We start from the raw sequence: 13,797 nt of genomic DNA, 5'->3' as shown, positions 1-13,797 counted from the left end.
TTGGCTAAAATCCCACCCACTTAAAACAGGTAACGTAGAATGCAGTGAAACAAGCCATTAGGCTTTCAATTTCTTCCTCTCTTTTGTTGTTTCTTTTTTTCGTTCGGATCCTCTCTCGTTATGTCTACTACGAAGAATTCCTCCTTTTTGCCGGCTTTTCTTTTTTCTCTTTGTGTTATTATTTTCGTTTTTGTAATTGTGTAAATAAAGCTCTTTTAGAAGCTGAACTCAGCGGTTCAACTCTCTCGTTGTGGTCACCAGCATCAGGAGCCAGAGATTCAACTGTCCGCCAGAGATTCAACATATAATTATTATAAAGAGAAACATAAAACAGCCATTAACCTACCAAGGGGCGTTTGTGTGCTGCTTTAGACTTTTGTCAGTGGTGCTATCTGTTGCATTTTCCTTTTACTGCCCTACTGTTTGGCCAATCATGGCAGAAGCTCTTTGATTCTGTATTTCAGCATATTGGGTTGCTTATACAAAAGTTAAAAAGCAAGACCATACAATCCTTTAGAAATTGGTCTTGAATACAAGCAGCCCATCAAGAGAAGATTTTGCCTTTAGGCTGCAAGCGCCATAGTCGAAACTATTTAATCCATGTCCGTTTCAATTGCATATGTTGTATTGCTACAGCGTGGTCGCACACTATTAGCACTAACGAAGAAATAAGCATATCATTATTATGCCAATCGGGAGCGTTCAAATCTTGATAAGCGATCGTACTGAAAGGAAATTCTGCAAACTTATACCACTCACGTTTGCGAACGACTTGCTCGATATTCCCCTAGTGATCGTCAGTTTGTTCTCTACAAGGTACTGCTTCCTTGGTAAGTCGTGTCACTTTTTTGTTCAAAGTGGTATTTTCGTGAGTGTTGTATTCCATTTATGCAAATGATAAGGAAACTTGAGGTTAATGAACAATATAAACTATTCCTGACTGGGAAAATTTATTACCGTCTTCACTTTAAAATTCCCTTTCCTAATATAGTTAATATTAAGTTATAGTACTAAAAAGAGATATAGTTTAATGATTATTCTATCGATTAATGTAATTGCGGGGTGTAGAAAACACGTAATTGGGTTTTTTTTTAAATTCCAAAAATGATGTAGTGTCATTAGGCATCCTATAAGCTAAACGCGATATTCGGATAATACATGACTATCATGCTAGTGAAAAAGTCTTAAAGATAGAAAATTTAGAAATTTTGCTGGATAGCGCATTATTTAATTAACACCAGGACAAAATTTCATTTTTTTACTGGTATTTTTACTGGCTCTTTTCTACGTTTGCGCAAGGCTCCTTTACCGCCATAAGACACAACGTAAAAGAGCCCAAAAAACCCATGGTATTCGGACACTAAGGGCGGGTACTGTATATCTTTACACTTTTCGAGAAACCCGAAAAATAAATTGTTACCCGTTCATTTTAGTCGATTTTAATTGTAATATTTGATTGTGGGAGTGATGATTTCTACGACTTGTTTATATTCACTTTCGTGGTTTTTAGGAACAGGCACGTGCCCCCTGTCCTCTGCGTATGCTTGCTCACATGCAAGAATGTACATCACCAGCTGTTGCATAATGACACGACCTATCAATTCTCGATTATCTCTATTCACGATCTATTCACTATATTCTAACGAGCATTTAAACACAAATTTTGTACACTAAGGATACACCAGTTTTTATAACAGGGTCGAAGTGACTAGGCCACCGGTTAGTCTCCATAGTTAGTGGTCAGTCTGACTATCGACGCTCACAGTGCCGAAAATTAGCACGCCAGTCCGCAGCACAAACAACCACAGCTGCGCTACAACACTGAAGTTAAAGTTTCACACGACCACTCCACCACCTTCCAAATATACACGCTCACTACTACCACACTTGTATCAGAATAAAATCAAAACAATATTAGGACTAGACCGAAAACTAGAACTAACTCTGGACTTCCCCGTCCACTCTTTTATCACCCTTTATTACCAACGCAAAACCTAGGATCCGTTGATGTAAGATGGTACTCTTGCGTCATACTCGCGATCGAATTTTCGTCTAGAGCCCGACTATTTTCAAGGGCCTAGGGCAACATGCAAATAACGTTTTTATTTCTTTCAGGGATTATTCTTATAACATTGTTAAAATACTGTTATAATATGATCTACTGTTGATCGACTTCAACAGATAAATATAATAATTCATTGGAATTATAATATGTGACTGTAAGGGCATCCATCCATTCCCATGTTCGTGACCACGGATTTTCTTGAGACTTCTACTACTTATTTACATTCACTGTCATGATTTTTAATGTTACACCCCTAATCCCTGTATCATGTTAACACGTGCTTGCTTTCAGGAATGTACATAACTAGCTGTTGCATAATGGCAAGCGTCCCCGGATGAAAAGGACTTTCCGTGTACCGGATAGAAGCATTAAACACATCGCGTTTTGATTATTCCTTTCACCAACGCTCAATGAATTTATTCATTGGGCGAATTTGAATTTATTTTTTCTGTTGCCGCCATGAATTTCTCTATTTTTTTTTACCCGCCTCTGACGACTTGGACAGGGATATCGAACACGTTTAGTGGTTTGCCCTTCCCCTGCACAATTTCTTTGCCAGTGCCTATGTCAGCCATTGGAAAAACCATTTTTTGCGATGAAACAGCTTGCTAATCACTAATAAAAAATTTCCCATCGATACACTACGTCGATTATTGAAATTTCTTAAAAGAGTGATCTTCAAAGGGTATTCCAACGAAGAATTTAGAAACTATCTCTTTAAAATTTCCTTACACAAAAAAAGGTAACTTTTTGAATAGCATGGTTATGCCATAAGCCACAATATTGCCGAACGTGGTGTTCAAATGTTCGTTGACAAGCGTGCTAATCAACAACCGTTGGTGATCAAAAGTGTTAGAAAATTGCAGGAAATGCCCTGTTTTTAGATTAACAACTGACCAAATTTTAATTAGCATGCACCGGTTATTCCCTCCCGTCTATACGTCTGCGCAAGACATCCGTCGCCATGACAGCCCATGTAAAAAACATCTGTAAACGGTGGGTGTCCAGACACTAAGGGCGGACACTGTATATCAGCAATAATCGATCCGTAGATTTATTGAGACAATAGATTACTTGTAACCAGATAATGCAGTTCAGTTGAGCAACCCGATTAGAACCCGATGGGGACGGTCGGGCAGCCTGCAACACTGTCGACCTGCCCCAAAAAACAAAATGTGCTGTGTGGTCAGCAAAACAGGCACATCCACCCGATCAACACGGCGACCTCTCCACGGAATACGGACCATCTTTCCACGGGAACAATGCCTATGATACGAAACTGCGGAATGCGGATACGATATCGCTACCTCTGGTATTTGGCAACATTTGGCAACTCTGTTGATGTCAGGAAACTTCATTTTTCTTCCACTACGTCTACGTGCGATACTATTTCTGTGCTGTCTTTTGAGGGCTTAGTCTAACAGGGAAAGAAATTGTTTAGAACAGACGTTCGATGTTTGATTGTAAAAGTCTACAGTTTTGGAAAATTCAATAAGTTCTTTCCACTTCAAAATAATATTACCTAGTTAAGCAATTAGCTAGAATAAAAGTTAGTTATTGCTTAGCTTTAGATTTTTAAAATAAAATGGAGAGCGGCCGGAACAGCGTTAATATGGCTGATAGTGCTAGTGAAAGTGATTGCAGCGTGGATGGTGGTCCAATAATGATGCCACCATCTCCGGTATCCAGAGAACAACTTCATAAACGCATCGAAAGTCTACAACAACAGAACAAAGTTCTAAAAGTTGAATTAGACACTTATAAACTCAGAGTCAAACAGCTGCAGGAGGAAAATCGTTCACTGAGACAAGCTTCAGTCAATATTGTATGAAAAATCTTTGTTCATTCTTATTAACTTCATTCACTGGTTTTTAAATTTATTTCTCTATAGCAAGCCAGAGCAGAACAAGAGGAAGAATTCATCAGTAATACCTTGCTGAAAAAAATTCAGGCACTCAAAAAAGAAAAGGAAACTTTGGCTTTAAATTATGAACAGGAGGAAGAGTGCCTTACAAATGACTTGTCACGGAAACTCAATCAGGTATATTTTTTTTTGTTCTTCTTACTTCATGTGAAGGATATAAGCTGTGTATTAAAATTCAAAAAAAAATTTTTAAATATTTTTCACATTTTGTAGCTGCGACAAGAAAAGGTTCAACTTGAACAGACACTGGAACAAGAACAAGAATGTTTGGTCAACAAGTTGATGAGAAAAATTGAAAAGCTAGAAGCTGAAACCCATGCTAAGCAAAACAACTTAGAACAGTTAAGACGGGAAAAAGTTGAACTTGAAAACACTCTAGAGCAGGAGCAGGAAGCACTTGTAAATAAGTTATGGAAACGAATGGATAAACTAGAAACAGAAAAGAGGTAATGTAGATGTAGGATGTCTTTTGATCCAAATGGTTTACTTCAATTTTTGTTGAATAGGAACCTGCAAATTAAGCTTGACCAGCCAGTATCAGCTCCTCCGTCTCCTCGAGACACAAACAATGGGGATAGTGCTCCAACAAATTCTACTCCAGAGCAGCTAACTTCCCATATACAGTGGTTGCGAAATGAAGTTTCTCGTTTGAAACATCAGCTCACACTTTCGTTGCAAGAACGTAAGCATATACTAAATGATTAACATAATTACAATGTAGGTCCTGGTATCATGTCCTGGCATGAAGCTCATAATTTTTTTGTTGGACGTTACCGAATACCTAGCGCGGTTGTGCTAGTTATTTGTTTTTGTTGTGATGTTAGTTTTGTGCCCACTCCACAGAAAAATTTCTTAATGTTTTATCTGAAAAAGAAAAAAAAATTCGTTGCTTTTTAGAAGAGGAGAAAATGGCACATTATGCTCAAGAAGAAAAACATATTCGAGAAGAAAACCTTCGTCTCCAGCGTCGCCTTCAGATGGAAATGGAGCGACGGGAAGCGCTTTGTCGACATTTGTCGGAATCGGAATCGAGGTAAAGAACTTCCGTTAATAATAATTGCTTTTATATTTAACTTTTAGTTCAGTCATGCTACTGTTTCTTATTCTGTTCATAGCTTGGAAATGGAAGAGGAACGTCATTATAATGAACTAACTGGATACGGTCATGTGGGGTCGTTGGGAGTTACGGTCACACCTGTCAATCGTTCCCGAACCACTTCAAGCCCAGTTCCATCAAATCGACCCCTCAGCCCCAGTAATTATTGGTTAACTGTTTTAAGTTCCATTGTTCAACCGTCGGTCTCTTTAATCGTGTGGCACCCGAAATGTTATGATTGTGCAGGTTTGCTGACGTTCAGCAGAGAAGGTCTGGTGGGTGTGCCAACTGCACCATCCTCAATCAGCACTGGGCGAGACCCGTTTAGTCCACCAAGTCCAATGGGTCGATGCCCAACGTGTTCACATGCAATTAGCGCACCCTCATCCTCCCCGCCTCATGCGGTTTGTCTAGAAATTGTGTTTACAGCTCATATTTCCCGTGTTCTTTTGACCAATAATAATTTTAATTGCAATAATTTTTTTGTCATAGGGTTTGTCTACTGGTATCCCGCGTTCTCTTATACGGATATCGCAAGAGAGATTTGTAAAACCAGCCGTCCCACCACAAGCCGCACCTACACATATTCCTGCGTCACCAGCTACTTCTACTTCTCAACCTCGTAGTAGCTCTGGAACATCTTCGCCTATGGACACTTCATCTGGACGCATTTAACCCATCTAATTAGCTTTGGACGTTTTCAATCTATTTATGAATAGCGTCAGATGCTACATTGTGCGAAGAAGTAACATGTCTTATATTCCAGAAGTATCCCTTCAGTCATACACCATGTCGGTGAAGCAGTTACAACTTGTTTCCATACTCTACCTTTCCCCCAGTCTTTCTGTAATTCTGTTTTTTTTTTGGCTTTGGAATTCTTATTCTGGAGTTGTTTGGGTTTTGCAGATTTACCAAGTGCAAGTGAAGAGGTATCGAGCATCTTGATTTGAATTCAAATGTTCAGTTTTCCTTGGATGTCTTTGAATTTATGCTTTATTGCGTCCTCCTTTCTCGTGAATTAATACGAAAGAATATTGTAAAGGGTCAATTAAAAATCATACGTTTTTTTTTTGTTATTTATGGTTTATTGGCATTCCAAGCGCTTTGACCCAAAGGATTTAATGAATTAATACTCATCGGAGTTACCCTTTAGGTCCACATATTTCGTCTCATTGCGTTATGTCATTAAATGAACGATTACTCTTTTATGATATTACATTTCCTGCTAGACATTGCGGAAGAATGTGCACCGCGCACTCACGCTCAGAAGGCCTCGAATTTCGATTTAGGGTTCCCCTTTTTGTAATATTTGTAGGAAGTGTTTTATCGGAGCATTAAATGGGCCGTTCCCAGTCGCTAGGTTTCGCCTCCTAGAATCTTACACGCCAAAATGTCTTCCTATTTTTCATTCCTCTGACAAAAACATTCGCTTTTAGGTGGATTGAAATTACGACAGTGAAAAACAAAGGGGATGGCGAAGAAAAGAGGCGGCATGTCTAAATCGGAGCTCGGGGAACGTCTCGCTTATTCACCTGGTACAATATTTGTGTTTTTCCGAGTTTTGGTTTGCCAGAAGGGGAATTGGGAGCTCTATTCAATCATGAGTGCTATACGCTTGTATAGTTTAACTGGTATACCGTGGAAAACCTCGTGGAACGGCTTTGTCGTCCCTGGGTGGAAGGAGTGTAATAAGTGTTGAATCCTGTCCTTCCATTAATTCAAAGAAACGCATCGTATAGTAGCACCCAGTATTGCTAACTTGCAAATTTACAACATGGTTTTTTTATCGCGGGTTTTTTATTTCTTCGTTTCTTTTTTGTTTTGTATACAGCATGTGTACATATATCTATTTGTGCTTCCCCACATTTTTTTCAAAAGTGTTATTTTAAAAGGACAGGTGGTTGTTGTTTTTGTTTGCCATCAGTCAAGAACTCATGTAATTGTTTTTTCCGTTTACTTTTCTGATTTTTTTTCGTTGGACTTCATTGTATTTTCATATACACAATTTGCTAATGGAATTCCAGTATGTAGAAAACATTATTTTACATTCAGCCATAAAAGTAGAGCTGGTCGTTCGGTCGTCGTCGGTTCAGCACTAGAAACTGCGTTAAGCTTAGCATAAGACATGAAGCTGTCAACGAAGGAAAACAGCAAAGACACACAATTTTTGCGCTTCTTGATTAAAATAGCTTGCCGCTTTATATTACATTTCTAACTATACTGGATACTTGCTTGTGTATTCGTATGACAAAATATTACACAGCGTAAAAAGATACTCGCCCGGTGTTACTCAAATGATCCATGACAAAAGCTACAAATTACGAGATAAAAAAAAGGCATACGCTAAGCTAATGAAAATTTTGATGGCCAAAGGAATGTAAAGAACGATTCAAATTTTTATTTCTCTTCTCGTAATCCCAGAAAACATTAAAGTTTAATATGCATCAAATTTGATACACTAACACTTTCCTTGAACCAAGCATATCTCTCATCCATTTGTCTCCCAACTTCTGAAAGATTTGTAATACATAGGACATAGTTCTTCACTTGGCTGGACAAACAGCTAAATTATAATCCACTGGTTGAATTAGCACGCGCAACCTTCTTTTGTTGGATTTGGTTGATTTTGAGGTTGACTTCTTCCAGGCTGAAGCGGTTTATGCTGGACGCCGGATTCAGCTGCATTCAAATCCAAACTTTTTGGTTGTGGATTTCAAACATTAGATACAAGTATTACCTAAATGTATTTTTTATTATAACAAAACCTTACCTGCCATCCTGAATGTTCTGATAAATCTTTTTTGCGGTCTCGAGAAAGGCGTCCTCGACATTATCACCTGTTTTTGCGCTAGCTTCAATGAAGAGTAGCTCGTTTTCGTCAGCAAATTGTTTCGCTTCTTCGTAAGTTACATCTCGTTGGGCTTCTAGGTCAGATTTGTTTCCAATCAAAAAAATTACCTGAAAATCGCAAGAGTACAAAAGCAGAGATTAATATATAATTATACGAATTTTTTATATGAAAACATCTTTTAGATTATTGGTTTTCATAGAGTATTATCAAATGATCAAAGTAAATATAGGCTGAGGTTGGAGTAAAATTGTTTGCTAACAGTATTGGGGTTTGTCAAGTTTCTGGCATCTGATAGCCAACTGCTGAGATGATTATATGTGGATCGCCGTGTTATGTCATAAACCAACAAAGCCCCTAAAGTTATAAATGTGAGACTAGGAGCTCATTTACATAAAACTGCTAATGTTGTGAGAATACCAGCTGCTCCTCTATAATATGATCGAGTAACAGCACGAAAACGCTCTTGCCCAGCTGTATCCCTATTACATAATACAATAGTCAATATCTTCAAAATTGGTAATCCATGAATTGTGATATTACCAAATTTGAAGTTTGATTTTCTGGCCTGCCACTTCAATTATTCTTGTACCAAATTCAACACCTATTGTATGGGGACAATCAGCCATAACTGTCAAAAGAAAAGAATACTTAACAACATAGAGAAAACAATATAATTTATAAAAACAAAAATAGTAAAAATGAAGGTTTTCGTACATTTCTTCTCAGTGAACTGATGAAGTAAACATGATTTTCCAACTCCCATGTCACCAATAATTATGTATTTAAATATGTAGGAATAATTGTATGGTCCAGCAGACATTTTTTGTTGTTTTCCTGGCCTCCTTTTATATTATCGTGCTGTATAATCAAATTAGATGTATTAGGTTACACTGCCTAAGACAAGTTAAAATGTAGGACAATGGAATTTTTAGGTATTTGTACTGTACCAGACTAATTATTGGAACGAAATAGAATTACTCTGTTCTATTTTTCGTTTCCTTATTAAAGAATGAAATCTGGGCGTGAGCAAACAATAGTTGGGCTAAACTGTAACGCGATCACCACTACGAAAACTCCCTGTTATAGAACTGTCATAATTTTCAGGCTCAAGACGACACAACGTTAAGGTGGCGTTGCCATTTTCTCAATGAAATGTCAATTTTTAAAGTCATTCAGTAAACACGCAGAAACTAGGGGCATAGAGGAATAGAAACAGGGTAATAAGATGAGTAGATTAGACATAAACGAAAAAGTTACAAGCAGTATGAGAGGCATGGTTTAACACGACTGATATAGTGATATGCAAGAAGAATAAAATATGATAAGCAGTGCGAAAAACCGGGATTAGCCAAAACGATTTTCTTTTTTCTACATTAAATCGCCTTCTTGATTTTGACTGACTGGAAACTTCATTCATTAATAAATGATTCCTGCCTAATTCCATTTAGTGTGTTTTATAAAAGAAAATACTTTGATTCTCGTTAGTCATAATGTATTGATGCATTTTCCGAAATTCACTTATCGTAATCCATCATCGTGATATTTTGAGGCAGAGATTGAATAATTCTTGACAGAGTCTTCAACTCATTACTGCATCTACTATCAATTCATTGATAACATGTTTATGTACTATATTGCCTACTACCAAACCTAAAATTTATAATATGATCTATTTTACTTGAAGAAGCGTAGATCAATGTAAACAAGCAAATTAACTCAATGGAATGGAGGGCGGTATTTTATGGAAAGTTTTAGTGCCATTGTTATCACCGTCACCTTATATGCGAGCACCTCAACCTCGGATGCTATCCGGCACCCGCACCTCAATCTCGGATGTTATCCAGCACCCGCACCTCAACCTGGGATGCTATGTCTCACCCTGCTATACCACCGCGCTATTAAAAAAGCTATCTTGTTCGGCTATTTCAAAAGCTATAAGTCGAAGCTATGCTGCTGCCTGGCGGGGAATGGAAGAAGCGATGTAATGGAGCTTCCAGATCGGAATTTTGATAGCTCGTATAGGGCACTAGTGCCATCTGCCCTCTGGCTTCCTAAATAACTGTCTCCACAGTATTACGCTTTGCAAGATATGAGTGAACGTTTTCATACAGTACGTTTAATTGCTAATTTTTACGTTTCTTTTATTCCAGTGACATCACGCCTAGCTCACCTTTATAGCTAACCATTAAACGTAAATATTTTAGGAGTTATATATCGTGAATTAAAATTTTAAAAATTATCCAACCTTGCAGATCAGGTGAAATAAGACTTACTGTGCCCGTACGTCTGTTCCGCACATAGATAAGACAAGATATGCAACACAGAAAGAGCGTACTTTTACGACGACAATTATTTTGTTAGTTAGATACCAGGTGGCGCTTGTGACTTGTACTCACTTTCAAGATACCGATCTCATAGCTCTATTAGAGCGCTTCTCCCATTCCCCGCCAGGCAGCAGCATAGCTTTCACGGATAGCTTTTGAAATAGCCAAGCGAGATAGCTTTTCTAATAGACCGTTGGTATAGCGGGGTGAGGCATAGCATCCCAGGTTGAGGTGCGGGTGCTGGATAATATCCGACATTGAGGTGCGGATGCCGGATAGCATCCGAGGTTGAGGTGCTCGCATATAAGGTGAGGGTGATAATAATGGCACTAAAAACTTGCCATACTTGATATATAGATATATACATGGTAAATGGATACCAATAGAGCTCTAACACTGTCATTTAGTAAAAATGTGCTAATTAGAATTCAATGCCGTGTTTAAGTAGTCGCCGGAGGTGTTTACTTTCTAACTAAGCCAAACTACGCATTTTTCCGGTAATGTCCTTCAACGACGAGATACAGGGAGAACAAAAACGTCTTGATACACTAATTCCTGTTTTTTAAAGCCAAACATGCATGGCTAAGGTAAGCTTTTATTGGGGTATGTTTCCACTCCTATGACGTACTTGAACTAGCATTCCCCAGTGAAACGTTGCGTCCCCCAACCTATTTTGTACTAGGAAGCTTACTTGCGGTGGTAGGAAACGACCTATTCATCGATGGATTTATGACCTCACAAAAGGCTGATGAATGTTGGTACTTTATGTCTTTATCCCTCGTAGAATAGTCCCGCTAATCATTACACCAGCCGGCTGCAATGTCGCTCACGCTGCTTGATGGGCGCACATTTGATTGGTTTTGCCATGCAGTCATCGTAGAAAACCATTGGATTGTGGTTGCTTATCACGTTGGCATAAAATTATTTCCCCGAATCTCTAGATTTTTGCCATAAAATGTGGCAATACTTTCTTTTGTTTCAATGGCGTTTGTGACAAAGTTCTAACCCGGTCCGGTTGCATGTGAATGCAACAAGAATTCATGGGTGATATCATATCTCGTAGAGTGAAGAATATATTTTGTACTGTTATGTTCAGTAAAAAAGCATCCAAGAGCCAGCATGAAATTGTCAGTTTCGAGGCATTCACGCGTAAGGATATTCCTTTGTCATTTAATCGGAAACTACGGGGTGGTTCAATCCGCTGTGTTCACTTTTCTAGGTAGTGGCGTTTTTGCGGTCGGGGAAGGTAAAAGGTGCAATGTGCAGTAAAATTCGATACCATTAGTGAAAAAGGGTGATTAGGTATTGGGAAAAGTGCGAGTTCTCAGAATGCCATGCGGTACACCCGCTTCTATAAATATCGGGTGCTTCGTAGTAGCGAAACTTCTTTAGTTCAGCTGCAATTCTTGTTCTCGGGTGATTTTTCATAGTAGCCTTAGAAAACCTATATCTTTTCGGTAAACGAGGGACAAGAGGGTTGAAAGCAAGCTATTAAAATTGCAAGGCACAAAAAAAGCCAACCGTTTAAAAAAACAATAAACAAAACAAAAGACTTGACGGGGAGCTGAAAAACGTTGGCTTAATAACTTTCTGGGATATGGATCTTAGCGGGCAGGGAGGTGTAAAACCCGGAAATATCTCGTCCGCTTGTAAAAAAAATATTCTTTGTTTTTTTTTTTTTTTTTTTTTTTGTTTTTAAGAATAACTGTACGGCTCTCTTCGTGCATGAGGTGAATGTACACAAAGATAAGACGAGAGCAGTAATTTAAATGAGGATGAAAAATGACTGGCGAGATTCACATTACGTTACTTTATTTCCAAATAGGGCGGGGGGACCCCAAGAGAAAAAGCTAAGCCTGGACGTGACCGGTGGACGTGGTGGACAAAAAGAAGAAAGAGGTACAAGTTTACTTAACGGCTGATTTACTTAGACTAGTGTTAGTTGACTGTAAAACGAATATTCAACAAAAGAAGGTTTCACTGTACAAGGTAAATTCAGACAGGCTCTTGCGTCACACAATCCTGCCCGTTGTAGCACCGTCGGTTGCAATAAAAAATGATAGAAAATATTACTCTTGTTGCAAGAATCGCATAGTTTTTGCAAAAAATCACGATTTTTTAAACCCCGTATCATAAAGCAATTCCGTTTGATTCGCGATTCACCTACTGTTCGCACCGCCAATGCGTTAATTACACACGCGCGATAAAGACTAAGTGCCCTACAAACCTTACCTTCTTCTACCAAAATGGGTGCAAATCCTAAAACCCGTATCTCCGATAGACGTGAATTCAATTACAAATACCAAACAAGCGAACCTTTAGAGGCTAACTGGTAAGCACGAATTATAGATTTTTTGGTTCCCTTGAAAAGTGGGTCGGCGCACCTGGTCCGGAAAGTCAATGGTTTCGTGGGGACTTCAGCAAATCAACATGCTAGTATGGGCAGTTTTACAAGAATGTGTAACAGTCCACTTGTACCAGTGTAGAAATTGTTCCATGGCAGTATTTTTGTGAATTTGTATAAATAGTTCCTGAACGGTTGCAAAATGCAGCTGAAATGGCTAAGACGGTAACACCAGAAACAGGTCTGCCTCCCCTTTTAAAATCATAAGCAGATAGTTCTGAATTACTAACAACCATGCGAAGGCTTAGTCATTTTAAACTAGCATTGAGGTTGCTCGTCTTCTGTGATTCTGGTTGTGGTGGAAGAGGTGCAAAGCCGAAATCGCCACCGTGGACAAAGGTGAATTTCCTTGGCTATTTTTCGGCTTTAGGTATAACAGCGGCCAATCGATTGGTAGGAATATGAACTGATTAGCCGTTAGTGTATTTATATACAGTATATACTGTATTTATTTTTTGGCCTCGGCCTTCTTAGCCTCAATTTTTTTTGCTCCACTAACCGATAATGAATTGGGTGGTCTAACCTTAGCATTTACGAACCGAAGTTTCTGAATCAAAATGATGTTAGTGGCAAAAGTGTTCTTTAATCTGCTTGGAATCTGTATCCACAGCTCGGGCTGCGTCTCGGGTTCCACTAATGGATCTGCTTCTGCACGATTCCTAGAGATGGCCTGATGGAACTAGTCTTAGTTTTGTGAATCATCGCGCTGGACTTCTGATATACTTCCTCCATCTGCTGCGTTCGGCTGGTGGCTTCTTTATACTCGCCGTCTTTACCAACGGAGGATAGCAGCCAGATCATCGATTTTGGCTTTCCCCACTGCCATAAGATCGGGCTGCGGCTACAACTAATAAAGGGATTTGGTTTTCGAAAGCATCAGCTGGAACGTCTGGTGCGCCTCGTTTCCGGGCAACTAAAGCAAAACTCCGGTGATGAAGAGCCAGATTTCATCATGTTCCAACATTAAAAGTTGAAAATGTATCAGCGTGCCGAACGGGTTGCATACCAGGCGACATCGTTCTTTCCGTTTAAGTTTTCCACTTTCAAAGAGATGAGTGCAACAGATTCAACACCTAATATACTGTAGGTCGAACAGCTTCTCCTACATTTTTTGTGTAACCAACTGAAATAGT

At 38.9% G+C, this 13,797-nt stretch overlaps 2 protein-coding genes across 4 annotated transcripts; one reads left to right on the top strand and one right to left on the bottom strand.

The window, feature by feature from the left end:
* Nucleotides 1-3,505: 3,505 nt before the first annotated feature.
* On the top strand, nucleotides 3,506-6,150 carry LOC130696872 (coiled-coil domain-containing protein 6-like). Of its 3 annotated transcripts, none has more exons than XM_059495352.1 (8): nucleotides 3,509-3,890; nucleotides 3,957-4,106; nucleotides 4,203-4,435; nucleotides 4,496-4,671; nucleotides 4,887-5,022; nucleotides 5,105-5,244; nucleotides 5,332-5,504; nucleotides 5,578-6,150. In XM_059495352.1, the coding sequence occupies exons 1-8, from the start codon at nucleotides 3,651-3,653 to the stop codon at nucleotides 5,758-5,760; spliced, it is 1,431 nt and encodes a 476-aa protein (XP_059351335.1). In that variant the 5' UTR covers nucleotides 3,509-3,650; the 3' UTR covers nucleotides 5,761-6,150. The 3 variants fall into 3 exon arrangements, with proteins under 3 accessions (XP_059351333.1, XP_059351335.1, XP_057375987.1); XM_057520004.2 differs by having other exon boundaries at nucleotides 3,515-3,890; nucleotides 5,332-5,489; XM_059495350.1 differs by having other exon boundaries at nucleotides 3,506-3,890; nucleotides 5,105-5,489.
* A 1,318-nt stretch (nucleotides 6,151-7,468) lies between these two features.
* Nucleotides 7,469-9,054, bottom strand: LOC130696873 (ras-related protein Rab-14). The gene is made up of 7 exons (XM_057520005.2): nucleotides 8,884-9,054; nucleotides 8,651-8,794; nucleotides 8,477-8,564; nucleotides 8,354-8,415; nucleotides 8,196-8,290; nucleotides 7,856-8,043; nucleotides 7,469-7,781 (listed from the first exon to the last, which is right to left on the bottom strand). Exons 2-7 carry the CDS (start codon nucleotides 8,754-8,756, stop codon nucleotides 7,673-7,675), a joined length of 648 nt encoding a protein of 215 aa, XP_057375988.1. The 5' UTR covers nucleotides 8,757-8,794; nucleotides 8,884-9,054; the 3' UTR covers nucleotides 7,469-7,672.
* Nucleotides 9,055-13,797: the final 4,743 nt, after the last annotated feature.

The sequence above is a fragment of the Daphnia carinata genome, chromosome 5 (assembly GCF_022539665.2).
Source record: "Daphnia carinata strain CSIRO-1 chromosome 5, CSIRO_AGI_Dcar_HiC_V3, whole genome shotgun sequence".
Lineage (NCBI taxonomy): Eukaryota > Metazoa > Arthropoda > Branchiopoda > Diplostraca > Daphniidae > Daphnia > Daphnia carinata.
This window is presented reverse-complemented; position numbering and strand designations above follow the sequence as displayed.

Bases quoted from the DNA above. Each gene is read 5' to 3' on its own strand.
- LOC130696872 (XM_059495350.1), top strand. From the start codon at position 3,651: ATGGAGAGCGGCCGGAACAGCGTTAATATGGCTGATAGTGCTAGTGAA. The intron at 4,107-4,202 runs GTATATTTTTTT...CACATTTTGTAG, and splicing joins TGTCACGGAAACTCAATCAG to CTGCGACAAGAAAAGGTTCA. The intron at 5,023-5,104 runs GTAAAGAACTTC...TTCTGTTCATAG, and splicing joins TTGTCGGAATCGGAATCGAG to CTTGGAAATGGAAGAGGAAC.
- LOC130696873 (XM_057520005.2), bottom strand. From the start codon at position 8,756: ATGTCTGCTGGACCATACAATTATTCCTACATATTTAAATACATAATT. The intron at 8,416-8,476 runs GTAATATCACAA...ATTATGTAATAG, and splicing joins AAAATCAAACTTCAAATTTG to GGATACAGCTGGGCAAGAGC. The intron at 7,782-7,855 runs GTAAGGTTTTGT...ACAACCAAAAAG, and splicing joins CAGAACATTCAGGATGGCAG to TTTGGATTTGAATGCAGCTG.